Source organism: Hydractinia symbiolongicarpus, chromosome 11 (genome assembly GCF_029227915.1).
Source record: "Hydractinia symbiolongicarpus strain clone_291-10 chromosome 11, HSymV2.1, whole genome shotgun sequence".
Lineage (NCBI taxonomy): Eukaryota > Metazoa > Cnidaria > Hydrozoa > Anthoathecata > Hydractiniidae > Hydractinia > Hydractinia symbiolongicarpus.
In genome coordinates, this window is record NC_079885.1 from 23,050,356 (window position 1) to 23,067,579 (window position 17,224).

General features: G+C 32.1%; 1 protein-coding gene and 1 long non-coding RNA gene across 6 annotated transcripts in view; one reads left to right on the forward strand and one right to left on the reverse strand.

The window, feature by feature from the left end:
- Nucleotides 1–15,686, reverse strand: part of LOC130613374 (uncharacterized) — a 54,625-nt gene extending 38,939 nt beyond the window's left edge. For 2 of the 5 annotated variants that reach the window (XR_008975660.1, XM_057434730.1), the window contains exons 1-5: nt 15,579–15,685; nt 13,476–13,547; nt 10,261–10,407; nt 9,347–9,809; nt 8,330–8,373 (exon numbers count right to left, since the gene is read on the reverse strand). Coding sequence is in view for 4 of the 5 variants with exons in the window: in XM_057434730.1 (XP_057290713.1) it covers nt 8,330–8,373; nt 9,347–9,809; nt 10,261–10,407; nt 13,476–13,510 (689 nt within the window). In the remaining variant the exon portion in view is untranslated. Of the gene's footprint in view, nt 1–7,218; nt 7,379–8,329; nt 8,374–9,346; nt 9,810–10,260; nt 10,408–13,475; nt 13,548–13,766; nt 14,501–15,578 lie in introns of those variants that run through there. The other 3 variants (XM_057434728.1, XM_057434729.1, XM_057434731.1) reach the window with 3 other exon arrangements.
- On the forward strand, nt 1,923–4,664 carry LOC130613377 (uncharacterized). The gene is made up of 2 exons (XR_008975661.1): nt 1,923–2,911; nt 4,264–4,664. It is a non-coding gene; the product is annotated as an uncharacterized LOC130613377 (long non-coding RNA).
- Nucleotides 15,687–17,224: the final 1,538 nt, after the last annotated feature.

A 17,224-nucleotide genomic window follows, 5' to 3' on the forward strand; every position in this document is an offset into this window, starting at 1 on the left:
TTGTTTTACATTGTGTTTTATTCTATTTGTATATAATTTAGTTTTAACTTGAAGTTAGAGACACACGAAAGACGCTTGCAAATTAAAACAAGTTCAAAGACGTTAGGAACTTAAGCACCTTTAAAGGAACTTACGAAATAAAACAGAGTTCTGAACTGAAGCAAGTTGAAATACATTTTACGAATTAACAAGTGGATGACTACAAAATAAATCATGTGCATCGTCAATTTTGTGGTGATGTTGATTCTTGGTGAAATTTAAAAGGTAAATGTAAAATATGTGATTTATAGAGATTTAAATTCATTGGATTCATTTTAGAGGAATTTAGAGGAATTTAATAACTTGTATCGAACTGTTGCCATGATAAACTTTGCCATATATATATGGCGTAGAATAGGGAAATAAGAGGACAATTATGTCTGGGCAAAAAATATCTGATATATAATAGCATTTCTAGTATTCATTTTTTCTTTAGTTTTCTTCGTTGAAAAACACAGATGGATCGATATAAGTATTACAATATACCATTATCACTCATAATAAATTACAATCTAAAGACTGGAGACGTACCAAATTATTTTGTCCATCGATATCCATACTATATCGATACATTGTTACTCATTGACGAATTCAACCGCTAAAACATTTTTAAACTACCTGTTTTAAAAGTTTAAAACACGTATTGAAAGCATATGAAGTCACAAAAGTCATATCCAATATTAAACCTATTAACACGCAACTAGTGGACGTAGAATTGCAGCGAGTCATAAACTGATATAAGAAGAATGTACGAGCCATGCCATGCCACTACTTACTTTCTTACAATGCACCACTCTAAACGTTTACGTCGGTTATAGTATCAGAATAATACTAAATCCTGGACAAATACATCGAACTTAATTAAAATAGCGTGCTGTGCTCAAGCCAAGAGAAAGAGACTGTACCTCTCATCATTTAAAAGAACTATGGATTTTGGGCAAATTACATTGTAAACTGTTGCAAGTATTTTCACTTCAACTTTTCTATGTAATATTATCTTTCCACGTTTACTGTCACCAGTTCTAATTTGTGTTATTTTTGTAATTTGGAAATTACATAATTTTATTGTATGGTACTTTTGCTGTATGGGTAAAAATAAGTGTTTTCTAAAGTGAGCAGTTGTATGAATATGTGATTATGTATGGGATAATGTGCATAGATGATACGTACTAACACCAAGGTATTCAAACATCAATTTTTCAAGAAAATTATTTCTTGAAGATTTAAATTCTCATCAACCCATTTTCTCCCTAGAAAAATCCTTTGTCTTCATAGCACCTGTAAATGTTTCTAATAATATCTTACATTCTTATATTACTTTTTTAATGACTAGTACTGTAAATAGTTTTAAAAAAGATAACAAAATGTGAAGTTCCAAAACAACATTTTTCTTCGACCATTGTCTCATTATGACGTCGTCATAATGAGACAATGGTCGATGATGAATTGATGACATGTCAACCCAAGTGATGATGACAATGATGACATGTCAACCCAAGTATATCCTCTCTAATTAAGTCACACCATATTGATGCTACTTTGCGGCAAGTGTCGTCACTTAAACCAAACAGAACAACAGTTATAACTCGCGGGCGCTTTATGCCTCCCCCCCCCCGTACTTACAATGGTAAAAAAGCTCATACCTAATAGGGTTAAACCGACCGCGATTTTTTTTTTGTATAGGCACACAGTTTTAAAGTCAAGTTTTGATGATACACTTTTCTCCTAACTGCAAAAATTGTTTGTATAACCCCTTGAATTGTTTCTCATTTTATTTAATATGCAAATCCTTAATATGACGTCCAGAACACAATGGAATTAAAAAAATGGATGAGCTTCTGTTCTCCTTCATCAATTTGATTTCATCAATCGGAAAAGTTGTTTATGAATACTGATATTGATCTGAATATTGATTGTTTGAGAAAGTGCATTTTTATTGCTGTTGGTTAGCGCGTTTTTCTTGACGCATGAGAAAGTGAAAAACGGGTTTCATTTTTTAGATTTGGTTTTGTTAATGCGTTTATAAATTTACCTCTAGGATTTTGTCAGTATCGCGACAGCAGTGAGCAAATATCTGGCATATATTTGCGATCGCCCGACAAACAATTTGAATCGTAACTATTTTGACTGGTGTTTATAAAATATAAGTTCAAACGAATCAAACTCGCTCAATGTCTTCTCTAGGATTCACACTTCTTTCTGCGGTTTGCCGAGTGTTGCACTTGTTACTAGATCTATTGTTCTTGTTTTTACGCAGGCCGTTGAAAAAAGACATATTAATGGCAAAGTAATTGATGTTATTGAGGTGGAAGAGGACATTATTACGGTGCATTTTTTTTCTTCGAAATATACCACCCATTTTTGACAATATGTCAAAAAAACATTTTTATGTTCTCACACATTTGTACAGAATATCTATTACATCCTACATTGTCTAAATTAACTTTTGTAAAGTCATCGTTAAACCGAAAGTAGTGTTTTAAAAAAAACCTCAACGATGAAGAGCTTAAAGCAATAAAGCGCCATACCAACAAACAATGTCTGTTTTTTTCTACAAGTTAAACCAGTTTTATTAATTGCATACTTACTGACAAGAACTTAGTCAAAAAGTTTGGTATAATTTTTTATTTTTTAAACAGAAAGAACAAAGATCTTTCTTCAAGCGACTTTTAAAAAAACATAATTCGTGTTATTATCCCACAACTGAACTAATTTTATTTTTTACCTAGTTTTCAAATAATTCTTTTCTCTTTTTTAAAACGTGGCAGTATCGTACAGTTCGAAGAAAAGTGAAACTTTTTTACGGTATATCTTGTAATCTCAACGATGAAGACTTGCGTATTATTTTGGATAGCGCTGTTTCTCTGTTTGCGTAAGTAGATATTTACGACCACTTCACATTAAGGCGTTCTTAACCGCAGTTTCGAATATCTAGGAATACGCACAGAAAGATTGTTTACACGTGTCCGCTTGCAGACAGACACTTTTTCTTACCAATCACTAAGATTTTAGGAAACGCTGCCATCTTTAACGTAATTGAAATTAAACATATTGAGCACCGGCGTTTACACTCCGAGAGCTGTATGGCCGTTAGCGTTTGAATGTATTATTACGCAATTTTTATATAATTATAACTCTTGTACTTAAGACTCAAAAATGATAAGAAATGTCTCCCTTGTAAAGTCAAATAAAGAAATTTCCTTGTTAAGTCAAGTGATGAATATAGCAAGCAGAGTGAACTTTATTATAGTAATGGCGACAGGGGAAAAATTCCAACATCCTATCATTTCTTTTATATTCTTAAAAATTTTCTTTCCGAAGGTTAAATACGCTTTTAGAGTTATTTGGAAACTGTCCAAAACAATTTTTGGCATAATATTGCGGAAAGATGGTTTAGTTTGTTCAGATATAAGTCCATTTCGGACAAAAAATATCGGCAAAAATTTTTCGTCCAAAAAATTATTTGTCATCAAGAGAAAACTTTGCCACTTTCTTCCCTTTTTTATAATGCTTGTAGATTTAGGTTTTATTTCTATGAATGTTCTATTGGCTATATATATAAATACTGTGAAAAATTTTATAGTAAAAGGCTTTTTTTAAAAAATTATTAACTGTAGATGTAAATCGCCCTCTCCTCACTGTCTCTGATAAGAATACCCAAAATGGCCTTAACTTTGCTACCTCCTTGATATACACCAACGAAGTAGAGTAAGCTCAGCTCTAACTGGCTAGGCAAAACAACTTTGCATGAATTGTTATGTAATATAAAATACGAAGATAATTAAGTGGTAATATAACACAATTTTATCCAATACAATCGATAAAAATACACAGAACGACTTTCCTTTAGCTACTCTTGTTCAAACGAAATCTTGTGAGACATATTGGCCAACCCACGCATAACTTAAAATAACAGACACACCTAACAAAAGCATATTATAGCTCTCCATGGCTGAAAAAAAATTAAGAACTTTTTGGAACATTTTCTACATAATTCTCTGTGTTAAAATGTTGGCAAAATGCTAATTAATATTTTGCATTTTCTTTATTAGTGCCTGAAGATGTAGCCGGTTCACTCCCAGCATGTTTTGTCAAAAGTACTGTGCAGGCATAATTTCCAAAAATGCACGAGACTAGATAACCTTCCGGCCTAAATATTTTCTTATCATTCTCACCGTGTTTTTTGAAGTGGTCACTTGTCCAATTCTTAACTTCTTTATCTAGGTATTACAGCAATTCAAGCATTCTGTCGGACCATTCCTGTTCCCCAAGTGCGACCTCCGTGTTGGGCTGTTCAAATTACAGGACCAGTGGCATGTAATGGTTTCTGCTACATTTACCTTTAGTAAAAAATTGTTACGTTTTTTTGTTGTTTATTGAATTGCGTTTTATAGAAAAAGATTTAAGATGTAAAGTAATTTGTATATTGTGTTAGGCCTTAACGCGTCATGTTACGCTCCATAACTAAGAGTCTGTTTGGACTGAATCGAGATAAGGTAATTTTGAAATATGTTACACAATCAAAAGTGTTTAGAATTTAAATACGTGTTTTATTTTCTGAGGAAAAAATGTATCTTAAATATCTGTTGCACGATTTTCAATAATAAATGCGCCTTTCTACACCACCATATCGTGATTTTTGCAGTTCCCGATCATGTATTACTTATATTCACATTCACGTATTCTTTTACATGAGGACTCACGTAAAAAATACGTAAAAGATCAACCTAATGAAGAATAGGTCTGCTGAAGATTACGAAGATAACAGAAGTTTTAGATCTGCGCTTGTGAAAACAAGAAACTTTCTATCCATCTTTTCTTTGTATCAAGTCGTTCACTATTGAGCTGAATTCATGCAATTTTCAGGCGGCACATTTCCACATACATTTACAAGTGGAAATGTCAGAAGAACGTGTCTTAACCTTATTCAGTCCAAAGTTTTTCAAAGATATTATGACCGTGTGGCAGATTATACCCGACATGTCCATAACCTTTATGATTGGATAAATCTTGGCGCACTTGAAGTACGCTTTATGACAGGAAATAAACGGCAATAAATTTTTGCTTATGTCACCACTTTTCCTATGACGTTAAAATTTTTTCAAACAATCAATATCTGCCTAAAGTTCAATTATTTTAGTTCGAGAGACGAATTCTGTCTAAAGTTCCCGACAGCCAAACAAAAGTTATTTAATATTCCGGTTTTTACATAGTTCGCATAAAAACAATCGCTAAAAATTGCCTGAAAATCCGATTTTTCCCGATTCTCAGGTAAAATTCATACAAATCGTTAGATCCGATTAATCACGTGTCCAAATTTAACATAGTGATTTCCCTTGAATAAATAAAGTTGTGTTGTATGTTTCAAGTTCTAAGGATGATCCTAACAAAAGTTATTATAATTTCCCGATTATAAAAATTTCATAGAGATTTTTAGGGGTAGTTTCGAGTAATAGACATTATCTCAGGCTCTGGGACTGACCGATTTAGCATGCAGGTGCCTAATAGATAAATAAAACACCTCAGTAAGTATCATAACCCTGCGCATAGCAGACAAGAGTTATTGGAAAAATATCAGGGGTTGAAATCGGTCGAAAAATGCATTTTTGTTAATTCGTTAAAATAAAACTTCGTTAAATTAAAGAAACTAGTCGTTAGCCCGTGGAAAATCCACGGGTTCGCCCGTCCTTTTTATACCGCATTGCGTGCTTTTCGCTATTACGCAGCTAAGCTACCATTTTGCGTGACAGACAGACGGGTATACGTGTATTATAATATAGATTAATTAACTTCGCGAAACTTTTAGAAAAACTAGTTATTCTCCGCAAACCTTTTCTTGTAGCTGAAACCTCATAATAGTTAATAGGCGAAAAATTTCGATTTGACTGAGAGGCAAAAATTGATCTTTGCAAAATGTATTTTTTGGACCTTGCGAAAAGTTTCATTAATTAATCAACGTAAGGTAATGTAGGATAGCCTTTAAAATTTATCAATACATTTATCGCACCTAGATAAGTCTACAAAATGATGGCGGAAGTGTCACTCAATTTAACTGATTCCGGTCAATTCAGATATAATATTTCAACACTGGGTATGAAGAATGACGTACATCGTTAGGAATACATATATATAGGAAAGTCACGTGACTTTAAGAGTTTGTTGTAAAATCCTGAATATAATATTCAACAGGCTACTTTGCCGATCATAAAAAATAGCAATATCAAACAAGGAGTTTTTGTTCGTTTAAAGTGTCGTAAATCTTACATCGTTGCGAAAAAGTTTTAAATTTATTATTTTTAAATTTCAACTGGGACTTTGAAACTAGTTACCTGTTGGTGATTAAACTTTCTTAATCGTTTAAGTTGATGAAGTGAAATTTCTTATGGAGATTGCAAGTCACTTTTCAGCTTTGTTTTTAAGGAGCTTTGACCAGAACAAAATTACACGTGATGAGTAAAGTACAAACTATGATGTGGCTGTCAAATGGAAAACAGAGAAGAATCACGAGGGAGTAGAGAAAGTCGGCCTTCTCCTTACTTATCTTATCCAGGAATACACAGTCACGTGAAATTATCGTCATCGTCAATATAACAAGAATTTCGGTGATATCATCCAAAAATTTACCAAGAAACACCATCCAGTGTGATCCCACATTCGGACGAAGGTAGCGGTAAATTGAAAACCAGTTGCTAGTTGCCAGTAAGCCAATTTATAATATACTGAAAAGTTCGGGGTTGGAAAATGCAGATTATGGTTGTTTTCCTAACATCGAAAGGCATTTGTAGGGTTCGTTAGTGTAGGTTGAAACGTCACATGTAATTTTCGGAGGCTTGCTGCAACCAAACCACAAAAATGCATGAGGAGATTTACGCGCAGCATCAAGCATACTATAGGCGCTAGGTAAACGCCCTTCGCTGGTTCCTCTGGTGTACAATTTCTTAGAACTCAATTATTGATATGATAAAAAACGGACATGTGGAACTGATTTGAAGGATTTTTAAAGGATTCTAGAGTCACCTGTAATTTTGACGGGCTAATAGTTTTAGTAACTTAATTTATCAATTTAAATTGCCATGGAAAAGGGCCATTCTAAGGTAGTTATTTTGCTTTGACATGTATCTCGTGTAGAATGTGAATATTTGATGCAAGAAATCAATGAAGAGTGGTAAGAAACAAAAGTATGGTAAAAAACATTTATTTATTCACAAAAATATCTAAATTGCTATATTCTTTTCTTAAATTTGATTTAAAGTTCTCGTGTATTTCTGGTAATTTCTCTGATTGTTTTAAATACGGCAGGTGTATGCCGTTCTTTTCAAGATTGGATGAATCTGTTTGTCTAAACAAAAGAAAACTTTGTTTCAATTATTAAAATATCGGAAGTCATTTAATAAAATGCTCACTGTAAGCGTTAAGACTTTTATAACAACTTTAGACGATATTTAGGTGTTAAACTCAAATCGCATTAGCATTACACAAAGAACATTGGTTTGGCAAATATCTATCCTAAAAACAGCAAATTTCAGCACAATAGCTAAGTGTTGTTCCATTTTAATAGTTTCCATATTGACGACGTTGGTCGTTAAAATATATTTCAAATCTAACACAACTTAGAGGTAATGAGAATATTTGGAGGGGAAACTCAAAATTTTACCAACAGCATTGTTACTTACAAAAATCTCTCCTACAAGTATCCTATTAAAAGCTTAAAAACATTGACGATCATCATTGACGTCAGAAATACGTTTGATGTTTTCCGTTCCACGAGGTAGCTATCACTTAAAATAGCAAACACGTTGGATTGGGTTTTGATGGCAGCAATTTCTCTCTTGTAAATACAAATTAGACGAAATGAAGTATCTTTTTCTAAATACTAATACTAATATTATATGAATGTTTTCAGATCAGCTTGGTAATTCCAGAAATAATTACAAAAGCTCATATATATATCCCTTACTGGAAAAAAAAGTTGGGAAAAAGTGACCAATTCTTCACTCAGTGACCAATATTTTCTACTGACCAAAATTTTAACACAATTTTCTTGGCGATCATTTTTACTGACTTTTTTACTTTTTGTTGCCAAGTCTTTTTTATTTACGTTTACACATTTTTACCGATAATGTATCGTAGCTACTATATGACGTAATAGTACGAAAATATTCTTTTGCATTGAATTTTAGGGGTCAGTATTCATTTTGATATTATAATAATTTACCACCCTACTCATATTCTGGTCTGATGTCTATCAAAGATATTTACTATCTACTTAGGCAGAAAAATGAAGCCCTACCTTAAATTGCCGGGACACTGTTGATTCTGATATTTCATTAGATACTAAAATTAAAAAAAGATAGGAAGCTTACCCAAATAATACTAAAAGGGATTCCTGCATCGAAAATGATATTTTTTATGTTGTGAAGGATAAAAAGTTGTTTATCAAGTCCTTTGGAATTTTTTAAAAATCTTTTTTCGTTCTCAAGTTATTCAAGATTTAAATATTTATAATCTAAGAACTTATGATGTCATAAGCACTGTTCTAGAAAATGCTGACTTTACATATCTACCTTGTCAAGATATCATTAAGAGCATAAGCCCACACTAATAAAAAATTTTGATCTTTTGCAGGTTTGCAAGATATTTAAATTATTAATTTATGCTTACTACGTTATTACATCATTAATGGTGATGTCATTAGGTCAAATGGAAATCTTTGAAGCTAAATGCCTCAAGAGCGAAATAAGAATTTCAAATATTCCAAAAAACTTGATCAACAACTTTTTATCCTCGTTAACATACAAAAATATCATTTTCAGTGCAGGATTCCCTTTAAACACTTGTTATCTTGAACTATGTTTTCCCTAGTTACTTTAGATAACCCAAAAAAGGAGCAAATCTTAAAAAAAAAATTCTGAGCAAAAAGTGTTTAAAATCTGAAACAACTTTTAGGACAAAAACAAATTAATATACTCATATTAATAGGCTTAGCTTAGCAAAATCATATCAGCCTGCGGCAAACCAAAATGTTGCGGCAAGTTTGGTTGGATTGGAGTTGAGAAATTTCTAGCCCTCGTCAAACCGAGCTGGCTTGTTCCTTATGCGATCACATAATATTTCTGATGAGGAGAAAAATCTTATCAAAACGAGTCGTCCCGCTTAACCGGACTGACTCGCCTCGTGTGACCAATTAATTAGAATGTTAACACGCATAAATGTAGGCACCTCCTTTCTGCTTGATTTATAGGCACATTTTAGATATCAAAGATATTTAGATCAAAGACATTACAACACTATTGTACGATGTACCAACCTGTGTGGGAGATACCTTCTCCGGCAGGTATCGAAATTCTATTAATTTTTTCTTCTTTTTTCTGCTTTTTGCCATGTTTTCTTGCAAATCAGACGTATCGCAATGAACGGACAATGATGTCAATTTCTCAGTTAAACACGCTATGGAACGTGACATTTTAAGTTTCGTTTGGGTTGAACTATCTGCGAATCTTTTTCTACCTGTATTCTGCAAGATGTTTGGTTGTATCGCTATGCCATTAATTTTCTTTATTTCCATTGGCCGACGTAGTGGTTTTATATCTACTTGAATTGTTTTGCTATCTGTTTCAATAATTGTAGGTGTGATGTCAATGTTATGAATTTTTGATCTCTGGAAGTCTTGGGGAATATTATTTATGCACTTTTGACTTTGTAAAAGTTTTTGATTTTCTTCACGTAATTTAGTAATGGTTTCCATCAACTTTTTAACTTCGTTTTCCAATCTAATAAAAAGTGAATAGATTATCAACCTTTGCGTTTTGATTATTACTTAACAATAATTCACAATAACTTAACTCTTGAAGTGCGGAAACGTCATATTTTGGAACTGTCAAAAACGCAACTACAAAGCTGTTATTTATTTCTTGTGTTAACCTAATATAAAATGGCTGACGGTTCTTGAAAAAATTTCGAAGGACTTTTTTTGAAAAAATTTGTTTGGCTGTCAGAAACTTTAAATAGAATGTAAAAATTCGCTTGCAATATGTTCGAAAAACCCCCGACTGAATAGTGTTAAGAAATCATACTTTAAGAATTAAATAAGGCTCAAAATGATAATTTTCTAAGAATCACGAGGCTCAAAACAAAAAGTACAATTTTTATAACTAAAAATGTGTATTATTAGCAACATTCGGGGCTTGTACAAAAGCAGAAATTAATGATATAAAATTTTACTCCTTCTTTTCTTTCGTTATTATTGCCAATTCGGTACAGTAGATAATCATGTGTTCTTTCTCGTTTCTTGCTTTTCGCTTCAAGTGTTTCACTCTCAGTATTGCGTCATAAACATCTTGATCATTTTCCGTATACTTTTTCTCATTCCTAAATTAACGTATTGCATTAGACTTTGTTCTTAAATAATGACTAGATAAAGAAAAGAACCGTTATTTGAATTTAGATGACTTTGACAATTACTTATCCATATACCACAATGGGTGACTCGAATCAGAAATTGTGCGCCAACCATTAACCTGATATTAGTAAATCCTGTGACGTTGAAAAAGTATAATACAGTAAAACATCGTGTTTTCAGGACAAGGTATTGTACTGATTTTTCTTCTGCACGCTTTACAGAATCAACTCTATAAGTTCTTGTGACTAGCTAAGTGTTACGTATTTATTTTTTCGCGATTGTTACGTCGGTAAAACTTTTGATTAGTAAGCCGTTTTTAAAGTTACTATGCCATTACATAATCAATGGTAGAGCACTGAGCAATTTTTACTAAATAAAAATTCGTTATTTACAACAACTATAATTCCTCTCAAATAAAAGCAAAATGGTAGACACGTTGTGTGAGCCATCAAGGCGGGCTAGCTTGTTTAAAAGGAAAATGAAAACTTTGTCCGTATAACTTAAAAGATCCTAAACATGTGTAAATAGGTAGCTGGCTACATAACAGAATATTTCGAAACGTTTAAGCTAGAACTTCCTTAAGTTTACGTTATCACAGATATAATACATATGCAAAGTTGTATTTGCGTTGATAATAAGATACATCTCTTTTTTCAATATCGTGGTAATTAAATAAAACTCTGTCATTGATTTTATTTTCACTATACTGTCTTGTGTTTCTTTACAGCATGCCACCATTTTTAAATTTCTAACGCCTATTTCTAATTTCCAATGTCAATTGTTTTTTTTAAGGATCCCCATTGCTGACATCAAGATGCTGAGACCACTATTGTATCATCACCTATAATCTTTTAATTAATGCTTTAAGTTATGTTTAAAATGACAAAAAAATGATTAACGTTAAGAAGCTATAAAGATAAGAGTCCGAATAATATGTTTTGTTGTTGTGCACTTTATTTGACGTAGTAAGTTCACGACAGCCTTCGTTATTGGTAATCGCATAACCTTTAGTCAACATTATCATATTCGGCAGTCTTGTTAATTCTTAGTAGTTCGAAAGAGTAAGTAAGCATTAGTATAAAACCCGAGCATTTTATTGTTAATACATACGTATGACAATATAAAATATTTTTGTTTAATTTCTCATTTTAATACCTTTTTTTATTGAGGTTTACGTCCAAAATTTTGTGTGTTTGTGTGTGTGGTAGCTGTAGGGAGGGAGGAGGGGTTAGGGTTTTAAATGTCCCTGATGTCGTTTCTATTTTAAATAAAACGAGCAACTATTATTTATTATGCAAACATCACTTTCAATATCCTATTTTTCCTTGCTAACCTCTTAACACTAATTGAAGAGTGCTTTTTTTTCTAAAAATTCGGTCTTAGGGTAGTATATTATTCTCTCGCTACAGAATGTTTTTCACACGTATCTATTAAAAAAATCTATTTCATGCTTTTGTTATAAGTTAGTCAATTGTACATCTCTTTCGTTTTTCATGTCTAAATCAAGTTTGATACAAACTCTTCTTATATTCATGCAAAATGCATCATTCAATCTATCATTTCTCAGCTTAATTGCATCATATGTTATTATTAACTCTGTAATACGATAACATCAACAACATTCTTCACTATTGGCAGCAATCACGTATTAATTGATTGTGGTGTTGATTGGTAAATCGTGGTTACATGTAAAATCCCAACTTATTGAGAATATTGTGACAAAACAGCCCACTCACGTTCTAACTTTCATTTTTCTTTGACAAATTCTACGTCTCGTAATTTATATCCCATCTCACTGCAGTGTCTAACACAACTCTTTCACCCTGGATATAGTCACCTCACTGTTTTGGGGATAAAACAAAAATACGCAAAAAAACTTAGTTTTAAAAATTTGTGCCTTATTTCTGATTGTACTTGTTTTAGACATACAACTGCTAATTTTCAAACATTTTATATCCTTTTATCTTAAATCTTTTGTCGTTGGATATAAAGATCTATAGTGACTTCAAATTGAGAAATAAATACTGATGGAGTATTTTAATGTTAACATAGAAGTAAGTCACCTCAATCCATTTTCATAGTAACATATTATGCCTTCGTTTGCTTTTTTTCATTTCCCTTTATTTCTTTATATAACTGTAAAAAGGTAAAGGCGGTTCTTCATTTAAACTTCTACACTAGGATTAATATTTAACGAGGCAGCCACTCTACTTTTTCGGTGTTTTTTCAACAGTTGGTGTGAAGAATTGAACCTGATACTTTCCACGCATTTCTGCATTTGCAACCCTGTTCGGTTTAAACAACTTATAGACATGGGTTCTTAATCATGTATAGCGGACAGTCTAATGCCGATACTTCGAGGAAATCAGAGAGTTAAACTGAAGAAACTGAGACATTTTAAATGAAAGACAGAGATTTTTGATGTCTAGTACTGTGATACTTCCAACGTCCCCTTGTTTTGAATATCTAGCCGCCTTTAATTTGAACATTGTTATAAACACACATCTCTCTAATAAAGGTATCTCTCTGAAGATTCGTGAAAAGTAACTAACTCTATTTAAAATAGGAAGTAATGTGAACTGTAGCTATTTAGAATAGAAGGTTTATTGTTCATTTATAGTTTATTGTCGTTTACCTTTTTATCGCGTTTTACCGTGTCAGTTAACCCTAATTTAAAATTTTGGACCAGCCATATCAAACAACCACGGTAATATGAAAATATGAAACAGATCAAAGGGAAAAAAATATCAAAGAATGTGATTTGTAAACCCCTTTAAAAAACAAAAAAATAATTCTGTCATTAATTCTCTCTACCTAAGATGTGTTCTTTCGTTTCCTTGCGATAAAGAAAACGTATCGATCACTGTTGTAACAAAGATATTTTAAAAACTTTTAAATCTGCAAACTGATTGACAAAACAAACTTATTCAGTCTCTTCACAAAGTTAGTTTGCCTTAATAAAAAATTATCAACAAGAAGATATTTCATGTACAGACATAAAAAATGTCTGTACATGATGACGATAAAAAAAACTTACGTGTTTTGCAATGCCATATTGTCTAAAACTTCCATTTGCTAAATAGTTTGCCGCGTCGTATCTTCCACAATTCTTTAACGAAAACAAATTACATCGTTTTTAAATTAACAGGTCCTCAAAAGAGGATTAACCTCTAATTAAAAACTCTCGATTACACTGTAATTAAACCAATTAAAAGGATAATTGCGTTGCTATAATTAAATTTAATTCTCCTTGTGAGATTACTTAAACGTTTATCCAAATTTTAAGAGTTTGGCCAATGTAGCTTGTTGTTTTCTTATCAAAACATACCTTTAATCCTTGCTTTCATCTAATGTTATTTTTTACAGCTATAGTTTCAATCCTTGCTCCTTTATCAACTGGCTTGCTTATTTGCAAAGAACTTAATGATGTTCACTTCACATCCTATCAGGTTTAAGCACCCAATTTTCTTTATAATGTTGTTTTAGTATCCATTTTTAGCCCTTTGCTTCTATATAGCCTTGAAACATAGATATATTCATGCTTCAAAGTAGCAAAATAGCATTCCTTGCTATAACTGCCGCCAAAAAAAATAAGAATATCTATGTCTTTTACAAAGGCTGCGGATAAATTCAAATCAGATAAATTTAGCACTGAATGTTAGCTTCGCCAAAATTTAGGAAGCTGCATAGAAAGGCTAACTTCTATTACTTATTTAAAGGAACTGCTGCTGGTTTTTAGATGTCATTTATTCTTCATAACAATAAAGCCTAATTAATTTTGTTAATTTCTCTCCTTTTCCTCTCCCTACGTTAACAGCACAAAATTTTGGTGTGGCAACACATAGAATAAAATTAATGAATGACTCCGGATTAAAATTTGTCGTAGATAAATAATTTGCAAATATTTTCTGTCAGTTGAGTTGATGTTGTTATTATCAATAAGCAGAAGTTTTCAATAGGCTAGCCAAACCGGGATACATTCTAAAAAGTCTCATGTCAAACAACCATAAAAATCCTTTTTTTCAAAAAAAATAAATTACTAATCAGCAATTAGCGCATATTTTGAAAATTAATCATCTAAGAATTTATGCTCAATTAAATAGAAAAAGAAAATTAAATCACTTTAATGGGGCCACAAACGCCTGTTGCCTTATACTTTTAGTCACTTACACGAAAGTCGAGCTAATGGCGGTGGAAAAGTGTATAATCACTAAAGACAAAAACAACGTCTTAGCCTTATTTGGTCCTTTCGACCCTCCCTCTTCCCTTGTTCATAATATGTTCGAAAATCCTCGGACCGAATAGGGGAACTTGCAGATAGTGGAGCAAAATAATAGGTCGGAAATTAAATGTTTTTAAAAAAATGAAGTCATCATGAAATTACTGAGATCATCCAAAAATCTCATCTACGGTTATGTGCATACAAAGTTTCGTGGCTATAGTTTTTCCTGTTGAGCAGGTTTCTTTAGGGGGAATAATAAATCTATTTAAAGTACCCTCTATAATTCGACTTCTATCAATTTTTTACATCCCTTTATTTTGCACAACTGGTGCGGTATTCATTCCAGACCAACTCTCAAAATCGCTTCTTCATATAATTCGAATATCTGTATATTTTAAATATTTTTGCTTCCTCCTTACCAATGAACAGGTATTACAAGTTAAGAATAGAACATTTATATTTTAAAGGTAACGGGACAACCTCCCCAATTATTAGTAGCTCTGAACAATTGCCTATCTATAATTAAAACAATTAAGTTTTCTAAAATAAATAGGAGGCATTTGTTAATGTGTTGTCTCAACGCATGGGCGTGTTTGGTGTGTTTTTATACTTTTAGTCGCAATTTCTTTCTATAGTCCTAAAAATTTTTAAATTACTATAGCTAAGCTAAAAGGTTGAAATTTCTAATATTTCTCCCGTGGTTGGCCTCAGGTTGTACGAAAAAAAGGCAATAAATTGCATAAATTGCAATATCTTGAATAAGATACTTTGTCTAAGTCTCTGTCATAAACATAACAAAGTTTATACTTTTTATTTTATAACAAAAAAAGCAGACATTATTGTTGAAAAAAGACACCCACATACTTGAAAAAATAGCTTAATTCAAACCGTGCAATTGCTAGAGCACAAAACACCTACCTGGAAGTTGAAACCTAATGATAAAAACATTCGCTCCCACTGCGAAAGAAATTTGCTAACGTTTATCTGCGTGTAACAGGAAAAGTTTGTGTAAAACTTGAAAAGAAAATAAGAAGTATAAATCTGTTATCATGAGATTCCTTTTATCTTACTAGTTTTCTTTGTGAGCAGTTCTTGTTACCATGTCAACAAAGCAGATGTAACTACGCGAAACAAATGTTTTCTACTAAAAACCCATTTCGAATGCTATTTTCATAGATTACATTATTTATTAAAAATATTTCCTTTTGATTAATCCAAGTTTTCTAGTTTCTGTTTTAATGTGGTGTGTTGCTATTTACTTTTGATATCTTTTCAAAGTTTTTTTTTCATCATTTATCCTGACATTAAAATCTTTTGGAACATATTCTTATATACTTGCAGAGGATGAAGGCGCGAAAAGATTGACTAATTCGAAACGGATTGTAGATAGATGTTAATTACGGCAATTACATTTTCGGACCTAGATGAAAGCAACCATTTTTTTCTCCATAAAGCTTGCATGCTAACACGTAATGACCAGTCTCTTGGTGAGCAAACACGATGTTGGTATAATGTCTTGGCTGAAAATTCATGAATAAAATGTGAGAAAGAGAAATGTGAATTTTCAATATTAAAATTTTTACTTTTTCTAGAACCAGAGCAATCAGCCAATCCGTGCAATTTTTTATTTAAAAACAATAAGTTTTAATTTCGATTTTATTTTGTTATTTATTGTTTTTCTCGCTAAATAGTACGTTGATTACTGACATTTGGCACTTATCCATAACAGACCATCTTACTAAATTCTCACATACCTGGGATAATAGCTACCCTTTAAAACTTTAAAATCTTTTTAATCGACATATTAAAATAAGCGTTGTGATTATGGCTATGCCTTGAAACTATACTTAAACGTTTTTACGCCGAAAACGATTATATATGAAAGATATCTGAAGTGGCCTTTATATCTTTGAACAAAATTCAAAGAAAAAATTGAAATTATTGATTCTGAAAAAGAAGTGATATATCAACTGTTAATTCCATTTGGGAAAGTAGAAGTTATTCGGGACGAAGTTAGCTTAACGCACGGACAACAATCATGTTTCGAACAGTGGTAACGCATCATAAATAACGCTTAAAAGCTATCCATAAAAACACGTGTTACGGACGAAAGGACGGAAATTTAATATTTAGATAAACTTGAATTGGAGTTGATTTTCTATTCAACGTTCTTGCATGTAAATTCGTGTGGAACGTTACGTTTTTGAACTTGTTCCAATATTTTTTTGCATGCTCACATCATGCACACGGTTTTTTAAACCGATTTTACAATTTTTTTGCGATTACATAACATTTTGCCCGGGGTGAAAATTCTTGCCCGGTTGTTCTACCCCCAGCATAAATTTTGCCCCGGGACGTATAGCCTAAGTTAAAAAATCTCCATAGAATCACAATCCATAATATGAGTGAGTTTTCAGTTGAAGGCCGGATTAACTTTTTTTCCACCTGTATCTGAGTTGAAATTTCAGCCTAGACTGAGATTATCCACTTAATCATTCCCTAACTAGTATTTTATTGAAGTCATAATTTAAAATGCTTTCCGACGTTCGTTATTTTTTCTCAAA